This window comes from Paroedura picta, chromosome 5, assembly GCF_049243985.1.
Source record: "Paroedura picta isolate Pp20150507F chromosome 5, Ppicta_v3.0, whole genome shotgun sequence".
NCBI lineage: Eukaryota > Metazoa > Chordata > Lepidosauria > Squamata > Gekkonidae > Paroedura > Paroedura picta.
The window spans coordinates 105,445,035-105,460,973 of NC_135373.1; the positions used below are offsets into that span (position 1 = coordinate 105,445,035).

Below are 15,939 nucleotides of genomic sequence, written 5' to 3' on the forward strand. Positions count from 1 at the left end.
TGGACACTCTTCTACTAATCCCCTCCTCTATTTCTGGGTTGCTCTAACAACAATTTTTGCCATTATACAAATTTCACAAATTATGGTTAAGTTATAATTATAAGACAACTTCAGCTAACGGTTTGGGGCATTAATGCCAGCTACAGTTGAACTATCACAATCAATCAAGCTGTGTCTTAAGTTCCTTCAAGATGTTTTTGACTTGATGATGTTATCCTTGCAGTTGGGGATTCCATAGGAAAGTTTTCGCCATATGTTTCTGTCAATGACTGCTTGTTTTAGTTGGTTCAAGGTCATCCCTGTATCAACTTTGACCGTGTCGAGCCACCGGATCCTTTGGCAACCACGTTTCCTTTTGCCGCTGACCATGCCGAGCATTAATTATTTTTCTAGCGAGTTTGATCACACGACCCTATTTATCAAGGTGGGCAAGAGGGAGAATAATTTCTGGTTACTATAAATTATTTCCCATCCATTGTACACAGCTCCCACTTTGCAAAAAGGAGAAAATCTACAACAGTAACAATAAAGAGAAGGGGGGAATATTAGTGACAGCAGCACTGGAGAAGAGACAAAGAAGCTACTTCTAATTGTTGACAAGTGACTGGTCACTCTTGCATGAACTTCTGTCCATACATGCTTTAGAATCTTTGAATAATTACATTCTTACCAAACCTAAACTTATTTTCTTAGCATAAAAGTACATCCTTTATAATTTGGCATGTATATTTGGCATATTTTTTAGTTTTATACAAATAAAATATCTAATACCAGAGACAAAGAAAGACAGTACTACAAACTGCTACACCTAGTGCTACCTTAACACATGTATCTTGGATTTTGTTGTCTTGAGGTAGTGAACAATAAAATAAAAGTTGAACACAACTTTTGTAGTGAACAAAAAGTGTGCTATTTAAACAGAAATATCCTTAAGTACCTTATCTCTGCAGGATACATAGGTTGTAATTATCTAATGCTATACATTGTCTTACATAAAAATCTTAATATCACACAGTCTAAGTAAACTTTATCTTAATATCCATCACCCTCATTCCAAAAAGAGAAAATCTCACAAGAGTTCTTTCTAGTGTTCCAAGACTGATATTTTTCATAGATTTTTAATCCTCAAGGGATAGGGAACCTCCGGTCCCCCCCCCCCGCCCCTGTTTTCTTTCCAGTCTGTAACATGTATATAGACAGCAGATAACACTGCAACGATGCCAAGTACAAAAAAAGTTCATTGTGCAATTCTTGTTCTATTTTACTCTGTCAAAATTGTTATTAATATGCTTATAAAATGCCTTACCAGATTACAAGCATAAGATTCTTCTATTTGGAGGAAGCCCTCCTCTACCTTGTGATCTACCTTGTAATGCAGACAGCAGCAAACTATCTGAAGATCAATTTTAATGTCTTAGAACCAGCCTGTCAAAATAGCAGGGAACAGCAGAAGTTAAATCTTAGTAGTTACACAGTGGAAAACAGATTCTCCATTTCTATTAGCTACCTAAGAATTTATGGCCTCTACAGTTGTTCATGCACCGGTTAAATGAACCCTTGTACAACATTTACTGTCATTGGATGAGGGGAAATTGATATGGCAAATTACATTCTAAACTCAGAAGTTTATTGCTGAAGGAGACAACTGCAGTTGTATGGTATTCAAATAAAATTAATAGGAGTGTAGTATATAGAAGAGGCCCAAGAAAAAGAGGATACCTGAAGATTAGTTACGATTTACTCAAAGCCCTTCGCTGCCACATTTGTCACAGGGGAGAGGAAGACATAAGAAGAAAACCTTTGCTATCTCCATCTGTGCATAACTCTTACCCATTTCCTTATATGATTTCTAAAGGATTGTTTCAATATGAATCAACAGAAATAGTTTCTTAAATAGGTCGTTGCTCTAGCAACTGGCGGACTGTTTGGACTACTCCCGTCACAATGACCTACTTTAAAGATCATGCTACAACATAGTTTCATAACTAGAATTTCAAGTTCATCAATGCAATGTTTCAAGGAGATCCTGCTGCACAGCCAGCCATAAATATGTTTTCTTTCTCATGGCAGAATTAAAAGGAATTGATGAACTATTCTAAACTATTTGAAGAATAAATGCATTTTCAAAACGTAACTTCCCAGCACATAGCGTGATTAAAAGTTACAAGCAGCACTACAGAAGCATGCGAAGACAGGCTCCTAAACTACCACCTTGTGTCATAAACATGTGAAAAACCAGCGAATATTTATTTGCTTTTTGGTTCGGCGCCAATATTCTTCAACTATAGATTGATGCAGGACAGCACATTTTCCTATCCCTATTTTAGCATAAAAGCTCAAGGTTCTACACAAATCCAGATTTTTAATTAAATAATAACTTGATTAATTATAATAAAAACTGTTATTTGTATCACACCCTTCTGCAATGCTCAGGGCAGGTAATAGCATTTAAAATACATACAGGATTAAAAATTAAAACATTTACAATCTTGTTCAAATAGCTAATTGCCTCTTAAAATAAATTGCTAGACCCCCCTCTGGGGGGGGGAGTTGGCACCTTCCATCCATTTCTTATCTTCTCCCCTCTACTAGCAGCAGTGAGGCCAGCTTTTCTTGGTGCGTCTTATTTTAAGCCTCAACCGTAATTCCAGTGGAATAACTCCATCTTACAGGCCCTGCGGAACTGACTAAGTAAATTATGACACAATCTTAAACCTGGCCACATATGATTTAACCCTGTGTCTTGAAGAACAACACAAAGATAATCTGCTCTTTATTAAATATGGGGTTGGATCTCATCCAATTCCCCTTGAGCCGACAGCCCCTGTTCTATGTGGTAATGCTGTATATGTAGGCCCCATTATCCCTAACATCACCTTACCTTTCTTGGTGTTCAAAAGTTACCTTTTTCATCAGCAAAAGAGCTGGATCAATCCAACTTATGGAGTCTGCTTTCTAGGTATTCGAAGCCAGTGTGGCAAAGTAATTAGACCTTGCTACAACACTGTGGCTCCCAAAACCAAAGAAAGCACACACCATAAACTGAATCAAACCTGTTTTCTTAGGATCTGGGACACCAAAGTTAGAATCCCTAATTGCCATGAAAGCTAACTGGGTGACCTCAGGCCAATCGTATACACTCAGCTTAACCTACCTTACAGGGTTGGATAAATAAGAGGGAATTATATAAACTGCTTTGCATCCACACCAAAGAGAAAAGTAGATTATAAATTAAGTAAATAAATTTAGAATTGTATGAATTAGATTTGTCAACTAAATCAGCCTAAAAGGATTACTTTCATTGCTTAATAATTAAATCCTATAAAGAACACAATTTTCTACTCAAGAGGGGAAGGGGGAAAGCCTGCTATTAGCAACTCCCCTTCCATTTAAGCTTGTGCAGACTTTAGTTTCAAACAATCCCACCCTTTGTGTGCTATGCTATGCACTGATTGTGTAATTATAACTGGTGCCTTTACTGAAGGAATATTTTATTTTATAAGCCATCAGAATTGTAGGAAAATGTGATACATTGAGAGATAATGCCTATAGTAGCACTCTGGCTACTGCATAGAATACATACTGTACATTTTATCTGGATTGCAACACTGTAAATGCTTCTTCCTGTAAAGAAAATTAGAACCCAGGAGAAGATCAAATCCCATGAGACTCATCATAACGTTATTTAATTTATTATTGGATTTTTTTACAATCCCAGATAGTAATTTAAAGCATTTGATTACACTATGCAGACGTACTGAAAAATGTATATATATATAGGTGAAAAAAGTGAGATCAACTTCTTTCTAGCTGTCTCGTGGAAAGAATCACTTGTTTGAAGAATTGAGCAGCCAAAACGTCCATAATCCAGTTTCTGGAAAAGAACAGTATTTTTTCATAACATGGAAAGTAAATGTACTTGCTGATTAGTCTGTACAGTTTTAAATATTCAATTTGCATTGTAATAGAGTGTATGACCTAACATTATTTAATCCTAGCGTTTCATGTATGAGACTAGACTTTGTTACAGTTATAACTCAGGTTTGTTTAACGGTATGTCATTAATGTAGCTTCAGGAGACATGAATGTACACTTTAAGGTTTGCATTGCATTCAGAGGCCCCTCCCCAACCATGCAAACCAGAGCAAGTTGTGTGTAGCTGTTGGGAGGTAAGAGGATGGCTGCCTACTTAAGTGGCTGTTGCTACCTGTGTGAGTTGCACAACTACCTGGCAACAGGAATATGCTTCATGAATTATCAGCCACTGGTCCAAACTGTGGCCCCCATGATTGACAATGCTGTAAAACAAATTCTCTCCTTGGTGGCCCTATAAGGGTTTCCTGAATGGGTGAGATTTAATTAACTTTTAATATATTTTTAAAAATTTTGTTAAACATTTATTGGGTGATATGACCATATATGGTCATGTCACCCCACTCCCAAATTGGCCAGTGATGGGCCTAGAGGAAGTGGGAAGGGGAGGGGCCTGGTGTGTGTTTGTACACAGCTATCCTTCCCTAGCATATTCTGAACAATTGTGCCACTTCTGGTGTTTCTCAAAGCCTGAAGAATTTTTCAGGGGTTTATCAATAGGAAGAAGGTTGAGAAAGGCTGCTGTAAATTCAGCCAGACCATGCCTGGTGGTGGGATGGGGCATCTTGAGTCATCCAGCAATGATTGCTTGATTAAGGGGGATTATGTGTATTACAGGGCAAAGTCAATATGCTCATGCCTTCCCCCTCTTTGCATGGAAGTAGAGTCATCTGTTGAGGCAAATTGCAAGGCTCGGATCCACGAATACATGGAATCAATCTCTGAATGATGAGATGTGTAGCTTTTAAAAACGGGCTTGGATTTTATTTGTTTAAAAAAAATCATTCGTGGACTGAATTGCGTTGCTTATCACTCATTATATTACAGTACAGTACGTATTCTGTTTCTCAAATGTGTATGTCTGCAAAGATGGCCAGTTGTCCAAGTATCAACCACCATTTGGCAAATGTGTACAAACAGAATATTTATAGCAGTGCAGCTTAAGTTCAGCTGTCTGCAGAGTCACTACAGTTGATCCTTATAGTTTTGTCAAGCTAGTTGTATAGCAAGTAGAGCTACTTGTTTACCTTTAGTTTACCCCAGAAGTAAGGGAGAAGCTTCAAATCAGGCAAGACTCCTTTTGTACAACAACATGGCAAAACCGAACAACTACAAGACACTCATAGTATATAGGTCATGTTGCCTATGAGTGGAAACACTTTCTGTGTAGCGTGAAATACACTATGCTGCAGCTAAGCAGCCTAACCACTGTTCAATATGCTCTTAACATTAGGAAGGGTCTTATTAGGCAACAGCATGATAAAGCTAGGGATCACAATATTGTTTCACTGTGTTGTAGTCTTAATTTCATACATAAGAGTTTTAATTGCTAGATGTTGACCAATTTATAGTTACAGAATGGTTACTGTTTCTTTTACAGATTCACATTTTACGCTTGAAAAATAATAGCTTTATTTTTATAGCCCACCCTTCCCAGTTGCCTCAGGGCAGGTAACAACAGGATTCGTACAATTAACTTTACATTAAACAGTTTTAGCATTTACATTAAATTATGATAATTAAATTATATTCACAATTGTGATCCAAAACCGCCTTAATCTTATGGAAGGAGCATGATTTTGTTGGGTGGTTGGTGGGTTTTTTGGATGGTGTGTTTCTGCATTGTAGAAAGGGAAGCCAGTATTTTCTTGGTGTTAATTTCCTGGCCTCAACCATAGGCCTGGTGAAACAACTCTGTCTGGTAGGCCCCTCAGAGCAGTTTAAAGTCCTGGAGGGCCCTGATCTCTTCAAGGAGAGCATTACACCAGATTAGAGCCAGGACTGAGAAAACCCTGGCTCTGGTCAAAGCCAGTTATATTTCTTTTTCGCCAGGGATCTTGTTATTTGCTAGATCTTAGTGCTCTTTGGGGGTTATAGTGGTAGAGACGGTCCCATCAGTACAGGGGGTCCCAGACTATTTAGGGCTTTAAAAGTTAGTATCAGAACCCTGAATCTTATCTGATCTCTGATCTGGAGACACTGCAGTTGAGAGGACACTGGTGTGATATGGGCTCTCCACTTAGTTCCAGTGAGGAGTTGTACTGCTGCATTCTGGAGCTACCGGATCAATTTCAAGGGCAGCCTTGTATAGAGTGAATTGCAAAACCCTAATCTGGAGGTGACCATTGCATGGATCACAGTGGCTAAGCTGGTTTCTGACAGGTACAGTACAAACTGTCACATTTGGCAAAGATGGCAGGCAACTTTTGTGATCTAGACTTCCATAAATAAGGAGCTGTCCAGAATCACACCCAGACTTCTGACAGTGGTTGTAGATGTTAAATAGACCCTGCCTAGGGTAAGGAATTGCACCATATTTGTTTCATTATGCTGGCCCAGCCACAGGACATCCATCTTTGCTGGATTCAGTTTCAGTCTACTCCTCTTGAGCCAATCCACCACAATTTCCAAGCATTTGGTCAGCAGGTTTGGGGTTGCTGACAGATGGCCATTCATCAGCAGAAATAGCTGGGTGTCATCAGCACACTGGTGACAGCCCAGCCCAAAACCATGGATCAGGGGAATGCTGTGGACATAGTTTACTTTGATTTCAGTTAGGCTTTTGATAAGGTTCCACATGATATTCTTATTGACAAGTTGATAAAATGCAGTATGAATCTTATTAGGTGAATTGAGAACTGGTTGACAGATCGCACCCACAGGGTGCTTGTAAATGGTTCGTCATCTTCTTGGAGAGGAGTGATGAGTAGAGTGCCTCAGGGCCCTGTCCTGGGCCCTGTGTTGTTCAACATATTTATAAATGATTTGGATGAAGGAATAAAGGGGGTACTTATTAAATTAGCAGATGACACTAAACTGGGAGGGGTAGCAAATACCCAGAAGACAGAATTGGAATACAGGATGATCTTGTAGGATGGGCAAGACTACTGTGTTCAGATTGATGCACCACAACTGAAGAAAGATGTAGAGAAACTGGAGCATGTCCAGAGGAGGGCTACAAAGGTAGTGAAGGGTTTGGAGACCCAGTCATATGAGGAAAGATTGAGGGAGCTTGGTCTGTTTAGCCTGGAGAGAAGACGAATAAGAGGCAATATGATAACCATCTTCAAATACTTGAAGGGCTGTCACAGAGAAGATGGAGCAGAGTTGTTTTCTGTTGTCCCGGTGGATCAGATCAGAACCAATGGGTTGAAATTAATTCTAAATACTTTTCGGCTAAACATCCAGAAGTTCCTCAGTTGAACATGTTTCCTCAGGAGGTGGTGTGTTCTTCTTTGTAAGCTTTTTAAGCAGAGGCTTGATAGTCATCTGACAGAAATGTTGATTTTTATGAACTTAGGCAGATTGTGAGTGGGTGGGCAGGAAGGGATGTGCCAGTGTTTGTCTCTTGTGGCCCTTCCTTGCATACCCAGGGAATTGCTGATCGCCACTGTGGGATGGCAGGTGAATTTCCTCCAGGCCAGGCTGGATCCTGGAGATTTTTGGTGGGGGGGGGAATCATTTGGATATGAAATTGGGGTCACTGTGAGTAGGCAGATAGTTGTGAGTTCCCGCATTGTGCTGGGAGGTAGACTAGGTGACCCTATGATTCTATCACTGGGGAGAGAGTAGTTCCCTGCAGGAGTCCAGTTTTCTGCTGGGATATTCTCTCCCCTAATGCCACCCTGTCCTCAATCTTGGAGGAAAGACTGTAGCCATTTTAAGGTTAGACCTTGAATCCCCATGTTGGCTAGTATCCTATGATCTATTATGTTGAATGTTGCTGCCAAGACTAGCAAAAACTGTAGCGCTGACCCACTTAGATCCAACTGGCTCTGGTGAACATCTGTGAAAGTAACCAGAGCTGTCTGCACCCCATGGCCAGGATGGAAGCTGGAAACAGTCATGGGCAAATGTCTCTTCCAGGTGACCTCAACAACTTGGCATGGATTAGAAGCTTTCTGGAGCCCATTTTTATAACAGACTTTGACGCTAGTTAATATGCAACACTCACTTTCGAAGACTCATGCACTGTTTGTATCCAGTTACTGAATTCTTCTCCAGAACTTCCAAAGATATCTCCAATCTACCTGGTCAAATGCTTTCTCCTCATTTAGAAACATTAATGCAAATATAGCATTTCTGATACCTTCTGTATGAAACAATGCAACCTATTAGATACAATACTAATTCCTGGGAGGAAACCTGTCTGATCGTCCAAGATTTCTTTTTACATAACATCCAGATTGGGGAAATTTAACTCAGGATAACTTAATTCTACACTGAGCTAGTAAGGCTATAATCCAGTGGTTCTCAACCTGGGGGTCGGGACCCCTTTGGGGGTTGAATGACCCTTTCACAAGGGTCGCAGCAGGGCAAGCAGCTTGGCCCGGAGGAGCACCATCCACACAACAACCTTGTGGGGTAGATTGAGATATAGAGTGTCCGTCTGTCTAGAGCAGGGGTAGTCAAACTGCGGCCCTCCAGATGTCCATGGACTACAATTCCCAGAAGCCCCTGCCAGCAAATGCTGGCAGGGGCTTCTGGGAATTGTAGTTCGTGGACATCTGGAGGGCCGCAGTTTGACTACCCCTGGTCTAGAGCAACGGAAAAGAGCGAGATCAGCATTGTGGGACAAGAGGCAGAATTGAACTGTGAAACCCCAGGGAAAAAACAATTTATATACAATCTTGAACAGTGGATCTTCATGCCATTGGTTAGTTTTGGTTTAATTTCTGTGAAAGAACACTTGCATAATTTTATGGTTTGGGGTCACCATAACATGAGAAATTGTATTAAAGGGTCGCGGCATTAGAAAAGTTGAGAACCACTGCTATAATCCATAAGAAATTTAATATGGCCTATTTTCATTATTTGGGTTGATATAAATCATAATAGGTCTGCATAACCTTCAATTAACATGCAGCAGCTATGAATGGTAGACTGCCTAATAGCTGAAGATATAACTGCATTAACTGCAAGAAACACAGGTGGCCACCCTGTAGGATCAGGGAAGCATCTGTATTTGACACAGGCCACACTGTATCTGTTCTCAGCAACAAAGTTCCATGAAAGTCTATACCTTCAAGTCACCTTTGCCATTGCTCCCAATCTTTCTTAAAAGGGAATTTGCATTGCCTGTGACTTCATTAACATTTATTGCTTCCTACGTGTTTTCAAAGTTCTTTGGATAAACATTACCCATTCAATTTGCTTTTGAAAAGAGAAACAAGTGTGTGCGGAGGAGTTCCAGTTGCCTAGGTACCTGAAGCCTTTCCCAGCAGATTAAATATCAAGCTGCATTAAGACTGTAAAAAAATTGTATCACATGCTGCTGTTGAAAATTATAACACATTAAATTGGTGAGAACCAATTCCTGCATTCCATAACAAAGGAAACACTTCTATAGATTCTGTATGTACTAATCATGGGTAATTAAACCAATTACGCCTTAGCCAGTAGCTACCAGGGACTGCAAAATTCAGTCTTTTTAAAAAAATGGTTAAAAATGCAGAAAACTGTAAGCCTATTCCCCATCTCCTCTATCAGTACCATAATACTTCAACAGACATTAAATAATCGCTCTATGAACCTAGAGACCATTGGTCCAAGCATACCAAAATGGAGGAAAGTTATTAAACCTCCACTGGACCACTAGCTTGAAAGGCTTTCAGGCATAGTCTACAACTTCTAAACTATGCATAGCACTTCTCAAGCTGCTGGTGCTGACTTATATAGTTCTAGGCATGTTTCTTTGGAAACAAATGTTGTGTACAGTAGCACTTCTTCACACAGTACTATAGCCTTATTCATATATTAATGAGAAATACATCCTTATATTATATGAAAGATACTGTAAACAGGAAAGGAAGATTCTCAAGCTGAACCATCTGTATATCAATTACTGCACTACAAAGAATACAGGATGTTTATAAGCATAAGTAATATCTACTGTATATGAACACTGACCAACTGAAGTGAACAATGACTCACAAAAGCTCATACCCTGGCACAAGTTTTGTTAGTCTTTAAGATGCTACTAATCTCTTGCTCTTTTCTCCTGCTACAGATAGACTAACACCATTACCCATCTTGATTAAAACACTAAACGTGCATTGCACATTTCATTGTAGCTCATGATCAAAGGACAGGAAACAGCCTTTTCCAAAATAACTTGTTCTTTATGTAGCATTTCACATTTTTGACTCCTCAAAATACGTTCTCTTAACATACAAGGGATTAATTTACATAATTTTATTGTTCAGCCATACACATTCAGTAGCTCAAAGCATATAGTCAGATAATGGACTAAAGCAGCTGATGAGATAATGTAACTATTTAAGTTACTGGGACTAGAGTGCATGTAGAAATTTCCCTTTTAAAAAAGAGAAAACTCCACATATTCAGTTAAAAGAGTTGTTTGGTTAAGAAATGTTTTTCTCAAGACCCTGGAGAGCCAATGACAATCAGACTTGACAATATGGAGCTAGATAGGATTTGATATAAAGCAAAACCACCATACAAACGAAATAAGAAAGCCTAGAAAGCAACAAGAACCTAAACAACATACATTGACTGCACAGTTAAGCCAGCACTGATTCAAAATTTATGTAGTGTCAACTCGTGAAAGTGAAAATGATAACACAATAAAATTGGGTTCAACAGGTTTCCTTTGACAGAACTTGTAGAGAGATTCTAATATACCTTTTGCCAGCACCAAACTTGGAACAAGTAGAGGTATGCTCCTATAAAGAGTTGGTGAGACAAAAACTCACAAACTCCTTAATACATCAGCAAAAGAAAGACTGAAATCAGGCTAGGTCTACCATTAATATTGTCAGTTAAGTTTTTGACAGTTCAGAGAAAATAAATAGGCTGTCTTCCAAAAAAACATATGCAATGATAATCCAAAAAAGACCCAAATTTAAGCCTTTACATGATTAATACTATTTAACAAATACACTGGAGATGGGGCAAAAGGCCAAGAGAAAGGAGGTCAGGATCCCACATGACAAGACTGGCTGACAATTATGTGAGGCATGTCAGTAGGACAGCTGCGGATAAATTCATTCACAAGAGCAACATGACTTTCCCTTACGCCTTATCGCACAATATTGTTTGCTGTTCTAAAAGAACAGTGATTTGCATCTGAATGCAAACAAAATCAAAATAACAAGAAAGTCATTACTTAAGTGGGTACAGAATGGTGTAACTCTACTTAGGACTGCCTAGTAAGTAACCGAGGGAGTTTCAAGTGCAGATACAGCATTGCCACTAAGCCTCCTCACATGGATTACAATTTCCCACTTTATCTAGTGTTCTTTCATTTTCCCCCCAGAGTCCCTCAAAACTCTGGGAGATTTTCTAACTTTGTATGAAGTAAACCTACTTAATATCATTTAAAAAAAATAATGACAATATATCTGTAAAAATGCAATATGCCAAACCCTGGCCTAAAAAGTCTTTAGCAGAAAGATTTATCAGTTTATAATCCTTCCTGCTAAGTATAGCAGTATACTTTACTGGGAACTGGGGAATGGAAAAGTAATCGTGAAATAAATATAATTTATTGTTTTTAGTGTTGAGCTTATTTCTGCCTCTCCTTACAGCACTTGGTTACTGCAAAAAAAACAGGGCTAACACTTGAATACTTCGTTTTCCTGGATATCTACAAGTTGTCAATTTCACAGGCAGACTACCCAGAAGTTGGTCTGTTTAGCCTGGAGAGGAGAAGACTTAGAGGGGATCTGATAACCATCTTCAAGTATTCAAAAGGCTGCCATAGAGAATGGAGCAGAGTTGTTCTCTCTTGCCCTGGAGGGAGGGACCACAACCAATGGGATGAAATTATTTCAAAAGAAATTCCGTCTAAACATCCGGAAGAAGTTCCTGACAGTTAAGAGCAGCGGTCCCCAACCACTGGTCCAGGGACCATGACTGGTCCGTGGATCAGTCAGTACCGGGCCCCGGCTCCTCCTCATCCTCCTCCCTGGCTGCTGCCTCGGGGGCTACTCTGCCACTTTACCACCGGCTCACCTTTGGTGCTTTCTGGTGGCCGCCATGGCTGGGACTTCCCCTCGGCATGGCACTGCACAGCTGCTGCTAGCAGCGCCCCCCAGCGGGCAGCGGGGAGTCAGGGGCGCTGGCAGGAAAGCAAGTGGAGCAGGGGCGCAGGCGGTGGCAGCTACGTCCCTTGGCAAAAGACCACACACACCCCGGGCTTCAGTAAAATTGTCAAGTGTTGACTGGTCCCTGGTGATAAAAAGGTTAGGGGTCACTGATTAAGAGCAGTTTCTCAGTGGAACAGGCTTCCTCAGGAGGTGGTGGGTTCTTCATCTTTGGAAATTTTTAAACAGAGGCTGGATAGCCATCTGGCGGAGAGGCTGATTCTATGAAGTTTCAAGAGGGTGGCAGGTTACAGTGGATGAGTGATAGGGTTGTGAGTGTCCTGCACAGTGCAGGAGGGGTTGGACTAGATGACCCAGGAAGTCCCTTCCAACACTATTATTCTATGATTCTAAGTTCTTTTACATAAAATAGATGTTGAAATATGAAGACAAATTAAGTTCAATACATCATAGAAATCTTGTTCTGATAAATTTGCTCTAACATACCTATCAAGTGACATTTACTGTTATGCTTGCTTCATGTAAAGCCTCCCTTCCCTTTCAGCTGACCTGAAAGCTATTAAGAGTATGAGATGGTGAAATATTTAAAAATGAGTAAGAGAGAAAGGATTAATTCCCTCTGTTCTGCTGGGAAATCCATTATATCCATCTTCTGTTGGTCCTTAAAAATATAAACTGATACTTCAAGTAATATACCCTGTCTATGCTTTCATGAGAACAATCTTGATATGAACTAGTAAGCAAGGATATGGAAGCAGTCTTCAGCTATAATAGAAATTACTGACCATATATGTGATGGCCTGTTCAACAAATTATGCAAATCCAAACCCAAAAAAATGTTTCTCTCTCTCTAGGTCTTCCCTGCCAGGTGTACAAGAACTGCTCTGGTAACAGCAGGCTAAAGGGGAAAAAAACAGGGTGATGTGGTAGTAATGTCAAATGATCTTCCTGGATCATTTACAGACTAACCTATCTCATAGGGATCTATCATGATAAAATGGAGAAGTGCAAGATTTAAGCTACTTTGGGTCCCTGTGGTGAGAAAGATTGTGTATAAATAAAGCTAATAATTTTAAAGTGATTACAGTGTCACTGTAAAGACCAGAGACCAGGGTGTAAATTATGATTATGATGATACTACTATTAAGCTGAGTTACCTGGATCACTTACACACTCTCATACTACTCTATGAGGATCAAACAGGAAACAGGGAGTAGGGTGATCCGTGTATCCCACCCAGATTTCCATGAAGGAAGGGGAAGGGTGAAAAAATCCACATTGTTATATCTCTATTAACTGTAAACTGACCACATTCAGAGGATATCTAACAGCTCTTGAATGGCAACAAACTGCTTAAATGCACTGACAACTTCTACTGAAGCTGCAGCACGCTGGCAGATTTCAGCTGGAATATACCCACACTATTTCATGTAAAGACTAATAATTCGTTTCGCGACAGTATACATTTGTAAAGTGCAATGTGAGAAGTGATCCATTTCATTGATGTAACTTTTGTTACTGACTGCAGGCTGGCTTTTAAAACATTCAAGTGACAAAAGCCATCCTCTTGTGTTTACTAAAGTAAACCAAACCATCAATAAATCAGGAAATGTAACTCACATTATTTTGCGAAACAGACACCTACAAACACTCCTCTAATGCTTTGTTCAGAGCAATTTTGGCACTTTGGAGAAGACTCTCCCTGTCACAAGCTCTGCTGCTGGAAAAGTGCACACAATAGTGGTACCAAGTCACAGGATGTCTATTTTACACAGCATTAATGACTTCATATGTAATAGCTAATAGCCTCTGTATTGCCAACGTCAGGAAAAGCTGGAAAAGGCCCAATTAACAAATCATTGCAATCCAAACGGAGATGAGTCAGCTGCCTGGCAATATATCTAACTTGGTTGTGATTAAGTGCCTATTATCTAGCTAGGGCAACAACATGGACGTTATATCCACAAAGATTACATGCCAGTCTTCTATTCATAAATAAAAAGTAACAATCACTAAAGTGATCTTCAGAAGATCTTACATGCCACACTTGATAGACATTCATAATGTGTAAAAGGATAATCTTAAATGTAGGAGTATGCAGTGTTTTGAGTTACAAAGAACCCCTGCATCAGCACCAACATGAACTAATATGAATGTTTTCAAACTTTCATTCTTTCCCTTTGAATCCAGTGCCTCCCCTATGCTCAACGGAGTTTAATTCTAGGTATATGCTTTTGTGTGCGTGCATGCATACTTCTTCTTAAGGGCACCACCGGACTAAAACTTCCTTTTGTTGCTTCAGGCCAACACGAATGCCCACCCTGATTCTCCCCTCTTGCAAGCAATACAGGAGGCAAAGACGGCTCTGCACAACAGCTGCCTACAGCTTCTTCGTTTGAAGCAACTTCGCAGTCCACGGGGCTCAAGTCACAAAATATTCAGGCAGAACTACAGACCGAGCATCCTAAGGCAGAAAGAAGAGTCGTCCCTCCCACCCGCCAAAGCAGCCTGGGAGAGAGGACCGAGCCCGTACCTGGCTACCAAACTGCGAGCGGAGTCTGCCGAGCCTTTTTTTCCACTCCCCGCCAGAACCGGCGTTGTATAATCACCAATAACCACGCATGCGCGCACCCCTTCAGGAACTGCTTGCGTAAGATGGGGTTCTACACAGCTGGAAGCAAGCGGCCCCCTAAAACAAGTGACTCCCCCGCCCCGCCCCCCCAATAATACTCGCCTCCACCGGTTGATTCCCACGTTGGAGGATCCCGCGAACCAGGGGTCCAGGATATACACGCAGCGGACGGTGTCGGCGCCCTGGATGCACTCCCTCAGCGCCGGGTTGTCGTGGAGCCGCAGCCCCTTGCGGAACCAGTGCACGGCGTTCACCCCCATCTCGGAGCGCGCGTCTCTAGGCCGCCGGTCGCGACCCCCAGAAGCTCTGTCCCTTCGCGGCAAGGCGTCCGGCGGAGAGAGGGCTGGCTGGCTGGCTGGCTGGCGGCGGAGGAGGAAGTAGCGGGCTCCCGACGGCTCAAGGCTAAACGCAGGCGGCTTCGCGGCTCATGCCGGGCCGGGGCTGGCGGCTGAAGGGGGCAGCGAGGGGCGGGGGCCGCGCTCAGAGGCGCGGGGGGGGGGAGGGAGGGTCGCCTCTGAGAGGGACGGCGGCGGCTCTAAGAGCCCACGGAGGCGGCGGCCGCGCCGGTGGAGGCAGCCGCGGAGGTGGTGGGGTTGGCCGGCAGCGGGACACGCATCACCTCTCCTGTCGCCTTCGCCTTCGGTCGCCTCAGCCCCGCGCGCCCGACGCCGAGGACCAGAGCAGAGGCAGACGGAGGACCCTCGCGGCGAGCCTGAGGCGCGGGAAGGAGAAGCAGCGGACGGGTGGCGCCTGGCTCCCTTGCCTTGCCTTGTCTCGCTCCTCGCCGCCTGCCTTGTGACTCGACGCCGCGCTCGGGGGCTCCGGAAGGCGCCGAGCCCCGCCCCTGCCTCCCCATTGGCCGCCCGGGCCCCACGTGACAGCCGGCGCCTCACGTTTCTGCAATGTGTTTACGAGCCGGCGGTGAGCGGGCTCGCCTCGCAGCGCGGCGCTCGCCAATGGGGGGCAGCCCTCGCCGCGTCTTAGTGACGGGGAAGGAAAGCTCGCCTTCCGCCGCCGCGGCGTTATCTAACAGAACGAGGCCAACGGGAGGGGCCTGGGCGCGCCGTCAAGCCACGCCCTGCCCAGGGAAGAGCGAAAGGCCCGGATGAGCACGGGGCTTCCGTGGAGGTTCCTTCTCCCCCCCCC

General features: G+C 42.4%; 1 protein-coding gene across 3 annotated transcripts in view; it reads right to left on the bottom strand.

The window, feature by feature from the left end:
- The window catches only part of CRY1 (cryptochrome circadian regulator 1), a 38,136-nt gene extending 22,544 nt beyond the window's left edge, over nt 1–15,592 (bottom strand). For 2 of the 3 annotated variants that reach the window (XM_077339685.1, XM_077339684.1), the window contains exon 1: nt 14,896–15,591. In XM_077339685.1, coding sequence (XP_077195800.1) covers nt 14,896–15,053 — 158 coding nt within the window. In that variant the 5' untranslated portion in view covers nt 15,054–15,591. Of the gene's footprint in view, nt 1–14,895 lie in introns of all 3 variants that reach the window. The other variant, XM_077339686.1, reaches the window with a different exon arrangement.
- Between the last annotated feature and the right edge of the window lie 347 nt (nt 15,593–15,939).